The sequence below is a fragment of the Salvelinus sp. IW2-2015 genome, linkage group LG22 (assembly GCF_002910315.2).
Source record: "Salvelinus sp. IW2-2015 linkage group LG22, ASM291031v2, whole genome shotgun sequence".
NCBI classification, from domain to species: domain Eukaryota; kingdom Metazoa; phylum Chordata; class Actinopteri; order Salmoniformes; family Salmonidae; genus Salvelinus; species Salvelinus sp. IW2-2015.
In genome coordinates, this window is record NC_036862.1 from 24171993 (window position 1) to 24188174 (window position 16182).

At 46.0% G+C, this 16182-nt stretch overlaps 1 protein-coding gene across 1 annotated transcript in view; it reads right to left on the reverse strand.

The window, feature by feature from the left end:
- Positions 1-16182, reverse strand: part of LOC111982659 (nucleoredoxin-like) — a 74670-nt gene that overhangs the window by 6907 nt on the left and 51581 nt on the right. The window contains 5 exon segments of the mRNA XM_024014270.2: positions 1020-1199; positions 2175-2281; positions 3428-3528; positions 8328-8461; positions 11264-11381. Of these exon segments, the coding sequence (XP_023870038.1) occupies positions 1020-1199; positions 2175-2281; positions 3428-3528; positions 8328-8461; positions 11264-11381 (640 nt within the window).

Below are 16182 nucleotides of genomic sequence, written 5' to 3' on the forward strand. Positions count from 1 at the left end.
TGAAGAGAGAAAGACCAGAGGGGAGACAGGATGAAGAGAGAAAGACCAGAGGGGAGACAGGATGAAGAGAGAAAGACCAGAGGGGAGACAAGATGAAGAGAGAAAGACCAGAGGGGACAGGATGAAGAGAGAAAGACCAGAGAGGGGACAGGATGAAGAGAGAAAGACCAGAGGGGACAGGATGAAGAGAGAAAGACCAGAGGGGAGACAGGATGAAGAGAGAAAGACCAGAGGGGACAGGATGAAGAGAGAAAGACCAGAGGGGACAGGATGAAGAGAGAAAGAAAACCAGCCATGAGAAAAAGGAGAGAAAGAATGTGCAGGACGGGAGGAGAGAGGGGGTGAGTGAACAGACAGATGTACAGATGAGTGAGGAGACAAAAGGAGGAGACGGGGTGAGTGAACGGACAGATGTACAGATGAGTGAGGAGGCAAATGGAGGAGAGCTGTGGCTGACCCCTTTGGATCTGATCTTAGGGTGGCCTGAAATCACGAGGTCATCAGTGTGCACCCGGTCACTCCATTCTCACATTGCTTTATTATTGTGTCGTCTGGCCTGCTGGCTGTCCTGTCCACTTTGGCCTGAGCCACTTAGCAGAGCATGGCATCCATCTCTGCCATCTCTCTCAATGCTAACAGCCTAACAGACAGACAGACCATTTTCTTCTCATCCTTCTCTCTACCCTACTCTTGCATGTTCTCAAACTTTATTATAGCATGCGGCCTTACAACTGATCTGTTCACTTTTACTACTTGCACAATATTCTTTAGAATGTACTACTATACATAGTCTGAAGGATTGTTTTGGTAGAAACCAGTACTGAATGCTCCTCCATTCACCCACAAAGAGCACGAGGTAGGGCCTCTCATGGAGGTGCACGGTAGGGACTGACATTGAAATGGTCATCCACTCATCTACTCACCCACAAAGAGCACGAGGCAGGGCCCCTCGTGGAGCTGCACGGCGTTGGACTCGCTGAGCTCCAGTACGGGCCGGGGGTGCCAGGGNATCTACTCACCCACAAAGAGCACGAGGCAGGGCCCCTCGTGGAGCTGCACGGCGTTGGACTCGCTGAGCTCCAGTACGGGCCGGGGGTGCCAGGGGAAGAGCCGACACTCTGGGTCATTCAGCACCTCCACACGGCCCTGTCGCGTGATCATGTGACCTTCCGTGTCCAGCAGAATAAGGGTGGGAATACCTGGGGAGGGAGTGTGGGAGAGAGGAAAAAAGAAAGTGAGAAAGATGGAAACAGGGAGAACAATCATGAATTGAAGATCTTGCTATTCTGCCACCTCACCCTTCTGTTCTTCCATGTTTCCAGTTACTCTCACCACATATGGCTGTCTCTCTCCCACTGTTTATCTGTGTGGTATGGAGGAGCTTAAAGTCCCTCAGAGGCTCTGACCTGCCTCTGCTCTCTGTCTCTCTCCCTCTCTCCATCCATTTCTCTGCTCAGACTCCCGCTGCGTTCCCTGTTCAGGAGATTTTTCATAACGCCCGACCCCTTTCTCTCCCACAGTCTTTCAGATTACAATCTCACTGCTGTATTAAACAGCCTTATCAGAAACAGACAGAGTGCATAGTGTGTGTTTGGCTGGGAGGAAGGGTGTGTGTGTGTGTGTGTGTGTGTGTGTGTGTGTGGTGATGGGTGGGGGCCAGTGTGAATAACAGGGGTTTGAATGGGGAAGCGGGGCAGTATCGACCAGTCCTGCAAGCATTCTTAACATCCAGGCAGAAGAGGCAATGACCCAGCACCTTGACTACAACCACACTACTTCCCTGTGGACGGACAGACAGACGACACAGACGGACAGATTTGATGGTGGGGCATTAGCGAGAGACGGGGGTGGGAGGTGGGTTATAGAAAAAAAGCCTTGGGAAGAAGGAAAAAGAAAGGCAGAGTGAGACAGAGAAATGACCCTTACTCAGCGAGCGGGACAGTAAACTTGATTACCAGCCCACATTCCTTTAGCTTGAGGGCTATCTGTTCACTGTTCCCTACCCTGACCCAGCACAGAACAGCACACAGTAGAGCTGGCTGCCATTAGGCCGCTTCTCCACATCAACACATAATTTGGCCAGACAGTTAGTGTTTGATACTCACTCTGAGCATCATGTCCAGGAGGACTTCAGTATATGAGTACAGGAGGAGACATCAGAGATAGGGTTGTACCTTGTATTCCGAAGAGTCTGTTGAGTCGTGATCGTCGGGCCTCATCGGAGTATGGAACTGCCAACCAAGGCATCTCACTGAAGTACTGCTGAAAGGACTCCTCCGACCTGCGTTGGTTGACAAACACAAAACAACCCTCAGAGCCACTGTCAACTCTGTTTATTCAGTCGATTCAAATTTTTCTCCATTAAAATAACATAAAATTGATCAGAAATACAGTGTAGACATTGTTAATGTTGTAAATGACTATTGTAGCTGTAAACGGCAGATCTTTAATGCAATATCTACATAGGCGTACAGAGGCCCATTATCAGCAACCATCACTCCTGTGTTCTAATGCCACGTTGTGTTAGCTAATCCAAGTTTATAATTTTAAGAAGGCTAATTGATCATTAGAATACTCGTGCAATTATGTTAGCACAGCTGAAAACTGTTGTTCTGATTAAAGAAGCAAAAAACCTGGCCTTCTTTAGACTAGTTGAGTATCTGGAGCATCAGCATTTGTGGGTTTGATTACAGGCTCAAAATGGCCAGAAACAAAGAACTTTCTTCTGAAACTTGTCAGTCTATTCTTGTTCTGAGACATGAAGGCTATTCCATGTGAGAAATTGCCATATAACTGAAGATCTCATACAATGCTGTGTACTACTCCCTTCACAGAACAGCACAAACTGTCTCTAACCAGAATAGAAAGAGTAGGAGGCCCCGGTGCACAACTGAGCAAGAGGACAAGTACATTAGAGTGTCTAGTTTGAGAAACAGATGCCTCACGAGTCCTCAACTGGCAGCTTCATTAAATGGTAACCGCAAAACACCAGTCTCAACGTCAACAGTGAAGAGGCGACTCCGGGATGCTGGCCTTCTAGGCACTCAACATGCCATTGGAACACAGGAGTGATGGTTGCTGATAAATGGGCCTTTGTACACCTATGTAGATATTCCATTATTATTATAATTCTTTAAAAATCAGCCGTTTCCAGCTCAAAAAGTCATTTACAATATTATCAATGTCTACGCTGTATTTCTGATCAAGTGTGTGTTGATGGTAGGTTTTAGAATGCGGACAAGATAACAAGATTGGTGTGGTGAGTATATAATATATATTATTGATATAGATATATATATATATATATATATATATATATGTATATATATAAGTATATATATATATTATATGCGCGAGAGAGCAACAGAGAGAGCGCGAGACAGAGAGTGTGTATGCGTGTGTGAAGGAAATACTGCATGAGTCTCACCTGTCAGCGCTGACGAACACTATCTCAAACTTCTGACCTGATTCCTTCACAGTGCGATATGATTCTACCAGCACCCGGGTCAGACTGCGGCATGGAGGGCACTGCAGGGACAACACAAACAGTTTCCAGAATGACCTATATTGATCTGTCCCTATACAACTGTATATATATATATATATATATATAATGATGACGGATGTGTAGTTGAGGTCAACATGGCCTTGGGTGTGTTTTCTGACTGACTCTGCAGTACGTCACTCCAATGTTTCACCAGAAACCAGGACTAACATTTAATTTTGTTTCCTGGGCCATTCAAATGTGAGAACCTAAGTGCTCAGGATTGAACTCAGGATGGTCTTGGCTTGGAGGCATTTGTTGTTGAGAGGGCTCTCAAAATACACACTCACAAGTCAAGCAGGGAGAATGACTTCATAGTCTCTGGTCTAGTGTGTGTGTGTGTGTGTTGTGTTCCCTCCATGAGTGCGTGCGAGCGTGGAGGAGCAGAACGGCTGGCATTAAGATGGTATCAGAGTGCCAGCGGTGGCAGATCTGTGGCTGAAGAAAACAAACCAGACCAGTCTCACTCAGTCTCTCCCTCTTACAGTATATTCTCTCTATCCATTCTCCATTTCCTCCTTTTTCTTTCTCAGCCTCAGTGACACAAACACAGCGCTCACACACACATAGCTAGTGACGAGGGTAAAGTCAGTGAGGAACTGGGTCGCCTACTCTATCCTGTCGAGGGTCACTTCAGGTTGTTGGTAAAAAGTAATCCCCTGGCCAAGTGCTGGCCATTTCACGCTTGGAACTGTCTCTTAATGGTGGGGTGGATTTACACTGTTAAGAGAGGGGAATGTAGCCTTAAAATAATACACATAACTATATCAAATTGTATTTGTCACATGCGCTGAATACAACAGGTGTAGACCTTACCGTGTTCCTGTGAAATGTTGATTTACAAGCCCTTAACCAACAATGCAGTTCAAGAAAGAGATTTGTTTATTTAGTAAATATTTTCTTAAGTGAAAAATAAAATAAAAAGTAACACAGAATAAAATAAAAAGTAACAATAACAATAACGAGGCTATATACAGGGGGTACTGGTACCGAGTCAATGTGCGGAGGTACAGGTTAGTCAAGGTCATTTGTACATGTAGGTAGGGGTAAAGTTACTATGCATAGATAAACAAACAGCGAGCAGCAGCAGTGTACAAACAAAGGGGGGAGGGGGTCAATGTAAATAGTCTGGGGTGCAATTTAATTGTTTGGCAGTCTTATGGCTTGGGGGTAGAAGCTATAAAGAAGCCTTTTGAACCGAGACTTGGCGCTCCGGTACCTCTTGTTGTGCGGTAGCAGAGAGAACAGGGATGGCAGGAAGCTTGGCCCCAGTGATGTACTGGGCAGTACGCATTACCCTCTGTAGCGCGTAACGGTCGGATGCCGAGCAGATGCCATACCAAACGGTGATGCAACCGGTCAGGATGCTCTCGATGGTGCAGCTGTAGAACCTTTTGAGGATCTGGGGACCCATGCCAAATCTTTTCAGTCTCAAGAGGGGGGAAAAGGCATTGTCGTGCACTCTTCACAACTTTCTTGGTGTTTTTGGACCATGATAGTTTGTTGTTGATGTGGACATCAAGGAACTTGAAACTCTCGACCCGCTCCACTACAGCCCCGATGTTAATGGGGGACTGTTCGGCCCTCCTTTTCCTGTTGTCCACGATCAGCTCGTTTGTCTTGCTCACATTGAGGGAGAGGTGGTTGTCCTTGCACCACACTGCCAGGTCCCTGACCTCCTCCCTATAGGATGTCTCATCGTTGTCGGTGATCAGGCCACCACCGTTGTGTCGTCAGCAAACTTAATGATGATGTTGGAGTCGTGCTTGGCCACACAGTCGTGGGTGAACAGGGAGTACAGGAGGGGACTAAGCACGCACCCCTGAGGGGCCCCCGTGTTGAGGATCAGCGTGGCAGATGTGTTGTTGCCTCCCCTTACCACCTGGGGGCAGCTGGTCAAGAAGTCCAGGATCCAGTTGCAGAGGGAGGTGTTTAGTCCCAGGGTCCTTAGCTTAGTGATGAGCTTTGTAGGCACTATGGTGTTGAACGCTAAGCTGTAGTCAATGAACAGCATTCTCACATAGGTGTTCCTTTTGTCCAGGTGGGAAAGGGCAGTGTGGAGTGCAATTGAGATTGCGTCATCTGTGGATCTTTTGGGGCGGTTTGCGAATTGAAGTGGGTCCAGGGTTTCCAGGATGATGGTATTGATGTGAGCCATGACCAGCCATCATGAATATCGTCATGAGTGCTAGGGGGCAGTAGTCATTTAGGCAGGTTACCTTCGATTTCTTGGGCACAAGGACTAGGGTGGTCTGCTTGAAACATGTAGGTATTACAGAGTCGGTCAGGGAGAGGTTGAAAATGTCAGTGAAGACACTTGCCAGTTGGTCCACCATGCTCGGAGTACACATCCTGGTAATCCGTCTGGCCCCGCGGCCTTGTTAATGTTGACCTGTTTAAAAGGTCTTGCTCACATCAGCTACGGAGAGTGTGATCACACAGCCATCCACAACAGCTGGTGCTTCAGTGTTGCTTGCCTCGAAGCGAGCATAAAAGGCATTTAGCCTATCTGGTAGGCTCGCGTCACTGGGCAGCTCGCGGCTGGGTTTCCCTTTGCAGTCCGTAATAGTTTGCAAGCCCTGCCACATCTGACGAGCATCAGAGCCAGTGTAGTAGGATTCAATCTTAGTCCTGTATTGACGCTTTGCCTGTTTGATGGTTCTTTTGAGGGCATAGCGGCATTTCTTATAAGCGTCCGGATTAGTGTCCCACTACTTGAAAACGGCAGTGGCAGCTCTAGCCTTTAGCTCGGTGCGGTTGTTGCCTGTAATCCATGACTTCTGGTTGGGATATGTACATACGGTCACTGTGGGGACAATGTCGTTGATGCACTGATGAAGCCGATGACTCAGGTGTTATACTCCTCAATGCCATTGGATGAATCCCGGAACATATTCCAGTCTGTGCTAGCAAAACAGTCCTGTAGCGTAGCATCTGCATCATCTGACCACTTCCGTATTGAGCGAGGTACTGGTACATCCTGCTTTAGTTTTTGCTTGTAAGCAGGAATCAGGAGTATAGATTTATGGTCAGATTTGCCAAATAGAGGGCGAGGGAGAGCTTTGTATGCATCTCTGTGTGTGGAGTAAAGGTGGTCTAGAGTTTTTTTCCCATCTGGTTGCACAGGTGACATGCTGGGAGAAATGAGGTAAAACGGATTTAAGTTTGCCCGCATTAAAGTCCCCAGCCACTAGGAGTGCTGCTTCTGGATGAGCATTTTCTTGTTTGCTTATGGCCTTACACAGCTTGTTAAGTACGGCCTTAGTGCCAACATCGGTTTGTGGTGGTAAATAGACGGCTACGAAAAACATAGATGAAAACTCTTGGTAGATAGAGTACCTCATGATAAGCTGTGGACCACACTACCTCAGGCGAGCAATACCGAGACTTCCTTAATATTAGACATCGATCACCAGCTGTTATTGACAGACAGACACACACCACTACCACTCGTCTTACCGGACGTAGCAGTTCTGTCCTGCCGATGCACGGAAAATCCAGCCAAATGAATATTATTCGTGTTGTTGTTCAGCCACGACTCTGTGAAACATAACATATTTCAGTTAATGTCCCGTTGGTAGAATAGTCTCGAACGGAGCTCATCCAGTTTATTCTCCAGAGATTGCACGTTTGCCAATAGAACAGATGGTAGAGGCGGGTTACGCACTCGCTGACGAATTCTCACAAAGCACCCTGATCTCCGCCCCCTGTACCTCTGTCTTTTCTTCACGCGAATGATAGGAATTTGGGCCTGGTCTCGGAGAAACAGTATATCCTTCGCGTCGGACTCACAAAAAAAAAATCTTCGTCCAGTTCGAGGTGAGTAATCGCTGTTCTGATATCCAGAAGCTCTTTTTGGTCATAAGAGACGGTAGCAGCAACATTATGTACTAAATAAGTTACAAAAAATGCATAAAAACACACAAAATAGCACAGTTGGTTAGGAGCCCGTAAAACGGCAGCCATCCCCTCCGGCTCCATTGTTATAGCTTTTGTAGTTATATATGTACATAATTACCTCAATTACCTCATACCCCTGCACATTGACTTGGAACTCCCTGTCTATAGCCATGCTATTTTTACTCGTTATTGTTATTCACTGTGTATTTATTCCTCATGTCACTATTTCTATTTTATCTTTAACTCTGCATCGTTGGAAAAGGACCTGTAAGTAAAAAATTCACTGTTAGTCTACACCTGTTGTTTGTGAAGCATGTGACAAATAAAATGTACAAATTTGTATTGGTTTGGAAAGTGGACCAGTCAGTGCGTTATGGCTTGGTGTTGACTGTTCTCTGGAGCTGAAGGCAGCACTGGCAGCTGGAGGGGCGTCTGCGGCCTGTGTGTGTGTGTGTGTGTGTGTGTGTGTGTGTGTGTGTGTGTGTCATCAGCTGAGCTCATCAGTGACACAAGCCTTTCATGCATCACCAAGTCACGACCTTCACATGGATGGGCAAGCCCAGCACTGACAGAGACAATGGATCTGACGCCCAGTGCCCACTTTAAAAAGGGCACTAGTTGGTGATGACGGCAAGGAGTGGAATAACTAGCTACTGTAGTCCCAGACAATGGAAGTCCCCTAACTACTCTGTCCATTCCTGGCTACCGGCTGCTGTGTTTCCTCCCGCTGTGCCCTGCCGCCCCGCCCTGGCTTTCACTGATGCCTTTGTTTTCATAAGGCTACTGCTCATATCAGAGGACAGCTGGGTGCCTGAGAAGGAAAATGAGGGTCCTTTCCCTCCCTCCCTGCGTGTGTGTCCTTCCCGGCCCCCCCACCACTTACCCAGTGTGCTGAGAAGTACACTCCCACATAGTGGCCCTCCAGGGAGCTGATGTCTGTCGTCTGCCTGTTGTTCCTGAGCAGAGGGCCGGCCACCACCTCCGCAAAGGGCTTGGGCCCCCAGGGGAACTCCAGGCCTGAGAGYGGGGGGGTAAGGGGGAGGAGGGAGAAAAGGACAGAGGTGAAGAGGGGGTGATGGAATGAGGGAGAAGTAGGGTGGGAGGGAGGGTTTGGTGTTGGGGAAAAAGGATAGAGAGACAAGGGTCTGATTAGTGAACAGAGAAGAGAGCTTTTTCTGTGTGAGAAACTCCCCATTCAAAACCAGAGCACTCTCTCCATCCCTCTGGCACAGCTATTAGATATTAAATACATGCACATGTGCCCAGCATTTGTCATACAAACGTCTATACCCAGTGTGTCTCCTACTCACAAGCTCTTTTGTAATCCATGTCATCTGCGTTTGGAAATGGGACCGCACAACAGATGCAAAATTAGATTTGAATGATTATTGAAAGCCATGCTTTTCAATTTCCCATACAGGGAGCGCTGCCAGCCTTACTCCCTCTCGTTTCTTTTTCAAGGTATCTTCATTGTTAGTGTCAAGCACTAGAGATGCATTTGGGATGACCAAATAATAAGGTGTAATCATAAATAAAGCGCTGTAGGCAGGGCTGTAAAGGTTCCTTTATGTGGGCCTTCCTCTATAGGCCTTCATTAGGCAGGGCTGACACATCCCCACTGCCTCTGCCGCTGTAGCCTTTTATTGTTGTCCCCATTCACACTGTAAAAGTGCACTCCTTCCTGGTGCTGCAGGCAACTTCTCCTCCACTCCACCACTGAAGACAGCTAGGCCCTTTCACAATGCTGAAAGAGAGAGGGTCCTGAATTCTCAACCACCTTCCCCCTTTCACCCCCAGCCCACCTACTACCCCGCCTCCCTTCCTCACTACAACAAACACACCCCTTTTCTGCTACCGCTACCCTCTAACAACTCTGAAAGAGGAGGGGATGGATGAATCTCTTCTTTACCACATCTAGTTGGTGTTAATGAATCATGGGAATGATACAGTATGCAGTCTACTGTGGGCTGGGATGGAGACTGGGATTCATTAAGCAGACAGAGGATCTGTCATACAGTTCAGCTCGTGAAATCCATTCCCCTGCACCACGTGTTCTACTGCCACCATGCCTACTCTCTCCACTCTCTCTCGCAATTCAATTCAATTCAAGGGCTTTATTGGCATGGGAAGCATATGTTAAATTTGCCAAAGCAAGTGAAGTAGATAATAAACAAAAGTGAAATAAACAAAAATGTACAGTAAACATTACACTCACAGAAGTTCCAAAAGAATAAAGACATTTCAAATGTCATATTACATCTATATACTGTGTTGTAATGATGTGCAAATAGTTAAAGTACAAAAGGGAAAATAAATAAAACATAAATATGGGTTGTATTTACAATGGTGTTTGTTCTTCACTGGTTGCCCTTTTCTTTTCAGGTCACAAATCTTGCTGCTGTGATTGCACACTGTGGTATTTCACCCAGTAGATATGGGAGTTTATCAAAATTGGGTTTGCTTTCGAATTCTTTGTGGATCTGTTAATCTGAGGGAAATATGTCTCTCTAATATAGTCATTCATTTGGCAGGAGGTTAGGAATTGCAGCTCAGTTTCCACCTAATTTTGTGGGCTGTGTGCACATAGCCTGTCCTCAAGGTCTGCATACGGCAGCCTTTCTCAATAGCAAGGCTATGCTCACTGAGTCTGTACATAGTCAAAGCTTTCCTTAAGTTTGGGTCAGTCACAGTGGTCAGGTATTCTGCCACTGTATACTCTGTTTAGGGCCAAAAGCATTCTAGTTTGCTCAGTTTTTATTTTTAAATTACTTGACACATTGGAAATAATTCACTTTTTGTTTTCTCATGATTTGGTTGGGTCTAATTGTGTTGCTGTCCTGGGGCTCTGTGGGGTGTGTTTGAACAGAGCCCGAGGACCAGCTTGCTTAGGGGACTCTTCTCCAGGTTTATCTTTCTGTAGGTGATGGTTTTGTTATGGAAGGTTTGGGAATCGCTTCCTTTTAGGTGGTTGTAGAATTTAACGTCTCTTTTCTGGATTTTGATCATGAGGGGTTATTGGACTAATTCTGCTCTGCATGCATTATTTGGTGTTTTACGTTGTACATTGAGGATATTTTTGCAAAATTCTGCATGCAGTCTCAATTTGGTGTTTGCCCCATTTTGTGAATTCTGGGTTGGCAGACCTCACAACCATAAACGGCAATGGGTTCTATAACTGATTTGAGTATTTTTTGCCAGATCCTAATTGGTAAGTCAAATTTGATGTTCCTTTTGATGGTATAGAAGTCCCTTCTTGCCTTGTCTCTCAGCTCGTTCACAGCTTGGTGGAAGTTACCTGTGGCGCTGATGTTTAGGCCGAGGTATGTATTGTTTTGTGTGTCATCTTGGGCAACGGTGTCTAGATGGAATTTGTATTTGGACCTTTTTTGGAACACCCCCTCTCTGACTAATGGGCCTTTCTCATGTTGTGCAATAAGGGCTCTAAAGAGCAGGATGTCAAAATATTGTGATTTTTTGGCCATGAGAGGACATCCTCTCATGTACCAGAAAGGAATGCAAGTCTGCTCTTGCGAACAGGCAGTCTCCCACTTAAAAGCTTGGAAATTATAGGTCTGCAGATGTGGGAATAAGACAGGGCACTTTATAATATTCATGCAATACCAGAACAGGACACAAATTGAGAAATATGGCAGCTCTCCAACTGGTGAAGGATGTGGCACAGAAACTTCGCAATATGAAATTCTGACGAGGCATTTTTCATGTAATAAACTGTGTGCTTGTTTGCGCGCGTGTGTGTCTGTGTTCCGGTGCCCGTACAGTTGCTCAGTGCTGAGGCTCAGTCTGACTGAGGAGATTTACCTTTGGGGTCATCTCTCACCACCAGTAGTCCGTTCCGACACACCACCTTCCCTGTGGCTGCATCCACAAACACCAGCGAGGGAATACTGGTCACCTTGTACTTGTTCCACAGCTTCATCTAGACAGACAGAGAGGACAGAGGAGAGAAATAGGAAATATGCAGTTAGTATAAGACACCTATGCTCTGGTTAATCGTCCGAGCAACAGGAAGAGAAAATCAAACAAATAAAAAAGTAATTGAATGTTGTACATCTTACTATAGTTGTTTTCCAACTAGTTTATAACATCTGTTGATAAATAATTATTTATCAGACATCAATTGATATCCATACGTTTATAGGACAACAGCCATTTTCACTATCATTACAAAAGTGTGGAAGTACCAGTATCTATTACCTTACCAAGGCAAGCTGTTTCTCTGAAGTATAAAGGGACTACAAAATGAGCCAGGTTGAATAAAACAGCAGCAGAGACGCAGCCTGCGGTAAATTAGCTGAAGGCTGGAATCACACTATAGCCAACTTTAAAAAGTAACTGGCATTCACAAGGAGCGTTTCGCCCCTGCTGTGTCATGAATCAAATCAAATTTTATTGATCACATACACATGGTTAGCAGATGTTAATGCAAGTGTAGTGAAATGCTTGTGCTTCTAGTTCCGACAGTGCAGTAATATCTAACAAGTAATCTAACAATTCAACAACAACTACTTAACACACACAAATCTAAAGTAAAGGGATGGAATAAGAATATGTACATATAAATATATGGATGAGTGATGACCGAGCAGCATAGGCAAGATGCAATAGATGGTATAGAATACAGTATATACATATGAGATGAGTAATGCAAGATATGTAAACATTATTAAAGTGGCATTATTAAAGTGACTAGTGATCCATTTATTAAAGTGGCCGATGATTTTGAGTCTGAATGTAGGCAGTCTGATGGCCTTAGAAGCTGTTTTTCAGTCTCTCGGTCCCAGCTTTGATGCACCTGTACTGACCTCGCCTTCTAGATGGTAGCGGGGTGAACAGGCAGTGGCTCGGGTGGTTGTTGTCCTTGATTAACTTTTTGGCCTTCCAGTGACATCGGATTCTGTAGGTGTCCTGGAGGGCAGGTAGTTTACCCTCGGTGATGCGTTGTGCAGACCGCACCATCCTCTGGAGAGCCTTGAGGTTGTGGGTGGTGCAGTTGCCGTACCAGGCGGTGATACAGCCCAACAGGATGCTCTCAATTGTGCATCTGTAAAAGTTTGTGAGGGTTTTAGGTGACAAGCCAAATTTCTTCAGTCTCCTGAGGTTGAAGAGGCGCTGTTGTGCCTTCCTCACCACACTGTCTATGTGGGTGGACAATTTCAGTTTGTCTGTGATGTGTACGCCAAGGAACTTAAAACTTTCCACCTTCTCCACTACTGTCCCATCGATGTGGATGGGGGGGTGCTCCCTCTGCTGTTTCCCGAAGTCCATGATCATCTCCTTTGTTTTGTTGACGTTGAGTGAGGTTGTTTTCCTGACACCACACTCCGAGTGCCCCCGAGTGACCTCCCTGTAGGCTGTCTCGTCGTTGTTGATAATAAAGCCCACTTCTGTTGTGTCGTCTGCAAACTTGCTGACTGAGTTGGAGGTGTGCATGGCTGCACAGTAATGGGTGAACAGGGAGTACAGGAGGGGGCTGAGCACGCACCCTTGTGGGGCCCCAGTGTTGAGGATCAGTGAAGTGGAGATGTTGTTTCCCACCTTCACTAATAAGAGCAACACGATGTAAAAGGAGCAGAAAAATCCACACTTGATAAAAACCTTTTGTCACCGACTCTGCACTATACCCCATAGAAATACAAAATCACTTAATTTAGCCTTTCTTCGAGTGAGGAAAAAACTGTAAATGATTCTGTCTATTCAATAAAGTATTTGAAGCAAGCATACCTACACAGGAATTAACATCTAATTATACTGGACAAAAATATAAACACATCATGCAACAATTTAAGATTTTACTGAGTTACAGTTCATATAAGGAAATCAGTCAATTGAAATTAATTAAATTAGGCCCTAATCTATGGATTTCACCTGACTGGGAATACAGATATATAATAGCTGGTGCACGATATCTAAGGAGGTCTCGAGCTATTGCTCACCTGAGGTAGAGTATCTCATGATAAACTGTAGACCACACTACCTACCTAGAGAGTTTCTGTATTTTTCATAGCTGTTTACAAACCACCACAGTCAGAGGCTGGCACTAAGACAGCACTGAATGAGCTGTATTCCGCCATAAGCAAATAAGAAAACGCTCACCCAGAGGTGGCGCTCCTAGTAGCCGGGGACTTTAATGCAGGGAAACTTAAATCCGTTTTACCAAATTTCTATCAGCATGTTAAATGTGCAACCAGAGTTAAAATAACTCTGGACCACCTATACTCCACACACAGAGACACATACAAAGCTCTCCCCTCCTCATTCCTGCTTATAAGCAAAAATGAAAGCAGGAAGCACCAGTGACTAGATCAATAAAAAGGTGCTCAGATGAAGCAGATGCTAAGCTACAGGACTGTTTTGCTAGCACAGACTGGAATATGTTCCGGGATTCCTCCAATGGCATTGAGGAGTACACCACATCAGTCATTGGTTTCATCAATAAGTGCATCGAGGACGTCGTCCCCACATTAACCGTACGTACATACCACAACCAGAAGCCATGGATAACAGGCAACATCCGCACTGAGCTAAAGGCTAGAGCTGACGCTTTCAAGGAGCGGGACTCTAACCCGGAAGCTTATAAGAAATCTCGCTATTCCCTCCGACGAACCATCAAACAGGAAAAGCATCATTACAGGACTAAGATTGAATCGTACTACACCGGCTCTGATGCTCGTCGGATGTGGCAGGGCTTGCAAACTATTATGGACTGCAAAGGGCTGCAAAGAGCTGCCCAGTGACACGAGCCTACCAGACGAGCTAAACTACTTCTATGCTCGCTTCGAGGCAAATAACACTGAAACATGCATGAGAGCATCAGCTGTTCCGGAAGACTGTGTGATCACGCTCTCCGCAGCCGATGTAAGACCTTTAAACAGGTCAACATTCACAAGGCCGCAGGGCCAGACGGATTACCAGGACGTGTACTGCGAGCATGCGCTGACCAACTGACAAGTGTCTTCACTGACATTTTGAACCTCTCCCTGTCCGAGTCTGTAATACCAACATGTTTCAAGCAGACCACCATAGTGCCTGTGCCCAAGAACACAAAGGTAACCTGCTTAAACAACTACCGACCCGTAGCATTCACGTCTGTAACCATGAAGTCCTTCGAAAGGCTGGTCATAGCTCACATCAACACCATTATCAACACCCAGAAACCCTGGGCCCACTCCAATTTGCATACAGCCCCAACAGATGATGCAATCTCTATTGCACTCCACACTGCCCTTACCCACCTGGACAAAAGGAACACCTATGTGAGAACGCTATTCATTGACTACAGCTCAGCATTCAACACCAGTGCCCTCAAAGCTCATCAATAAGCTAAGGACCCTGAGACTAAACACCTCCCTCTGCAACTGGATCCTGGACTTCCTGACGGGCCGCCCCCAGGTGATAAGGGTAGGTAACAACACATCCCCCACGCTGATTCTCAACATAGGGGCCCCTCAGGGGTGCGTGCTCAGTCTGTTCCTGTACTCCCTGTTCACTCATGACTGCAAGGCCAAGCACGAATCCAACACCATCATTAAGTTTGCTGATGACACAACATTGGTAGGCATGATCACCAACGAGACAGCATATAGGGAGGTCAGAGACCTGGCCATGTGGTGCCAGGACAACAACCTCTTCCTCAACGTGATCAAGACAAAAGGAGATGATTGTGGACTACAGGAAAAGGAGGACTGAGCACACCCTCATTCTCGTTGACGGGGCTGCAGTGGAGTAGGTTAAGAGCTTCAAGTTCCTTGGTGTCCACATCACCAACAAACTATTATGGTCAAAGCACACCAAGACAGTCGTGAAGAGGGCACGACAAAACTTATTTCCCCTCTGGAGACTGAAAAGATTTGGCATGGGTCCTCAGATCCTCAAAGGGTTCTACAGCTGCACCATCAAGAGCATCCTGACTGGTTGCATCACTGCCTGGTAAGGCAACTGCTCGGCCTCCGACCGCAAGGCACTACAGAGGATAGTGCGAACGGCCCAGTACATCACTGGGGCCAAGCTTCCTGCCATCCAGGACCTCTATACCAGGCGGTGTCAGAGGAATGCCCTAAAAATTCTCAAATACTCCAGCCACCCTAATCATAAACTGTTCTCTCCGCTACCACACGGCAAACGGTATCGGAGCGCCATGTCTAGGTCCAAGAGGCTTCTAAACAGCTTCTACACCCAAGCTATAAGACTCCTGAACAACTAATCAAATGGCTACCCAGACTATTTGCATTGCCCCCTCCTCTTTTACACCGCTGCTACTCTCGGTTGTTATCATCTATGCATAGTCACTTTAATAACTCTACCTACATGTACATATTACCTCAACTAACCGGTGCCCCCGCACATTGACTCTGTACCGGTACCCCCCTGTATATAGTCTTGCTATTGTTATTTTACTGTTGCTCTTTAATTACTTGTTTCTTTTATTTCTTATTCTTATCCGTATTTTTTAAAACTGCATTGTTGGTTAGAGGCTCGTAAGTAAGCATTTCACTGTAAGGTTGTATTCGGCGCATGTGACTAATACTATTTGATTTGAGATATGCATCTGTTGGTCACAGATACCTTAACAAAAAAGTAGGGGTGTGGGTCAGAAAACCAGTCAGTATATGGTATGACCACCATTCGCTCATGCAGCGCGACATCTCCTTCACATATAATTGATCAGGCTGTTGATTGTGGCCTGTGGAATATTGTCCCACTCCTCTTGAATGGCTGTG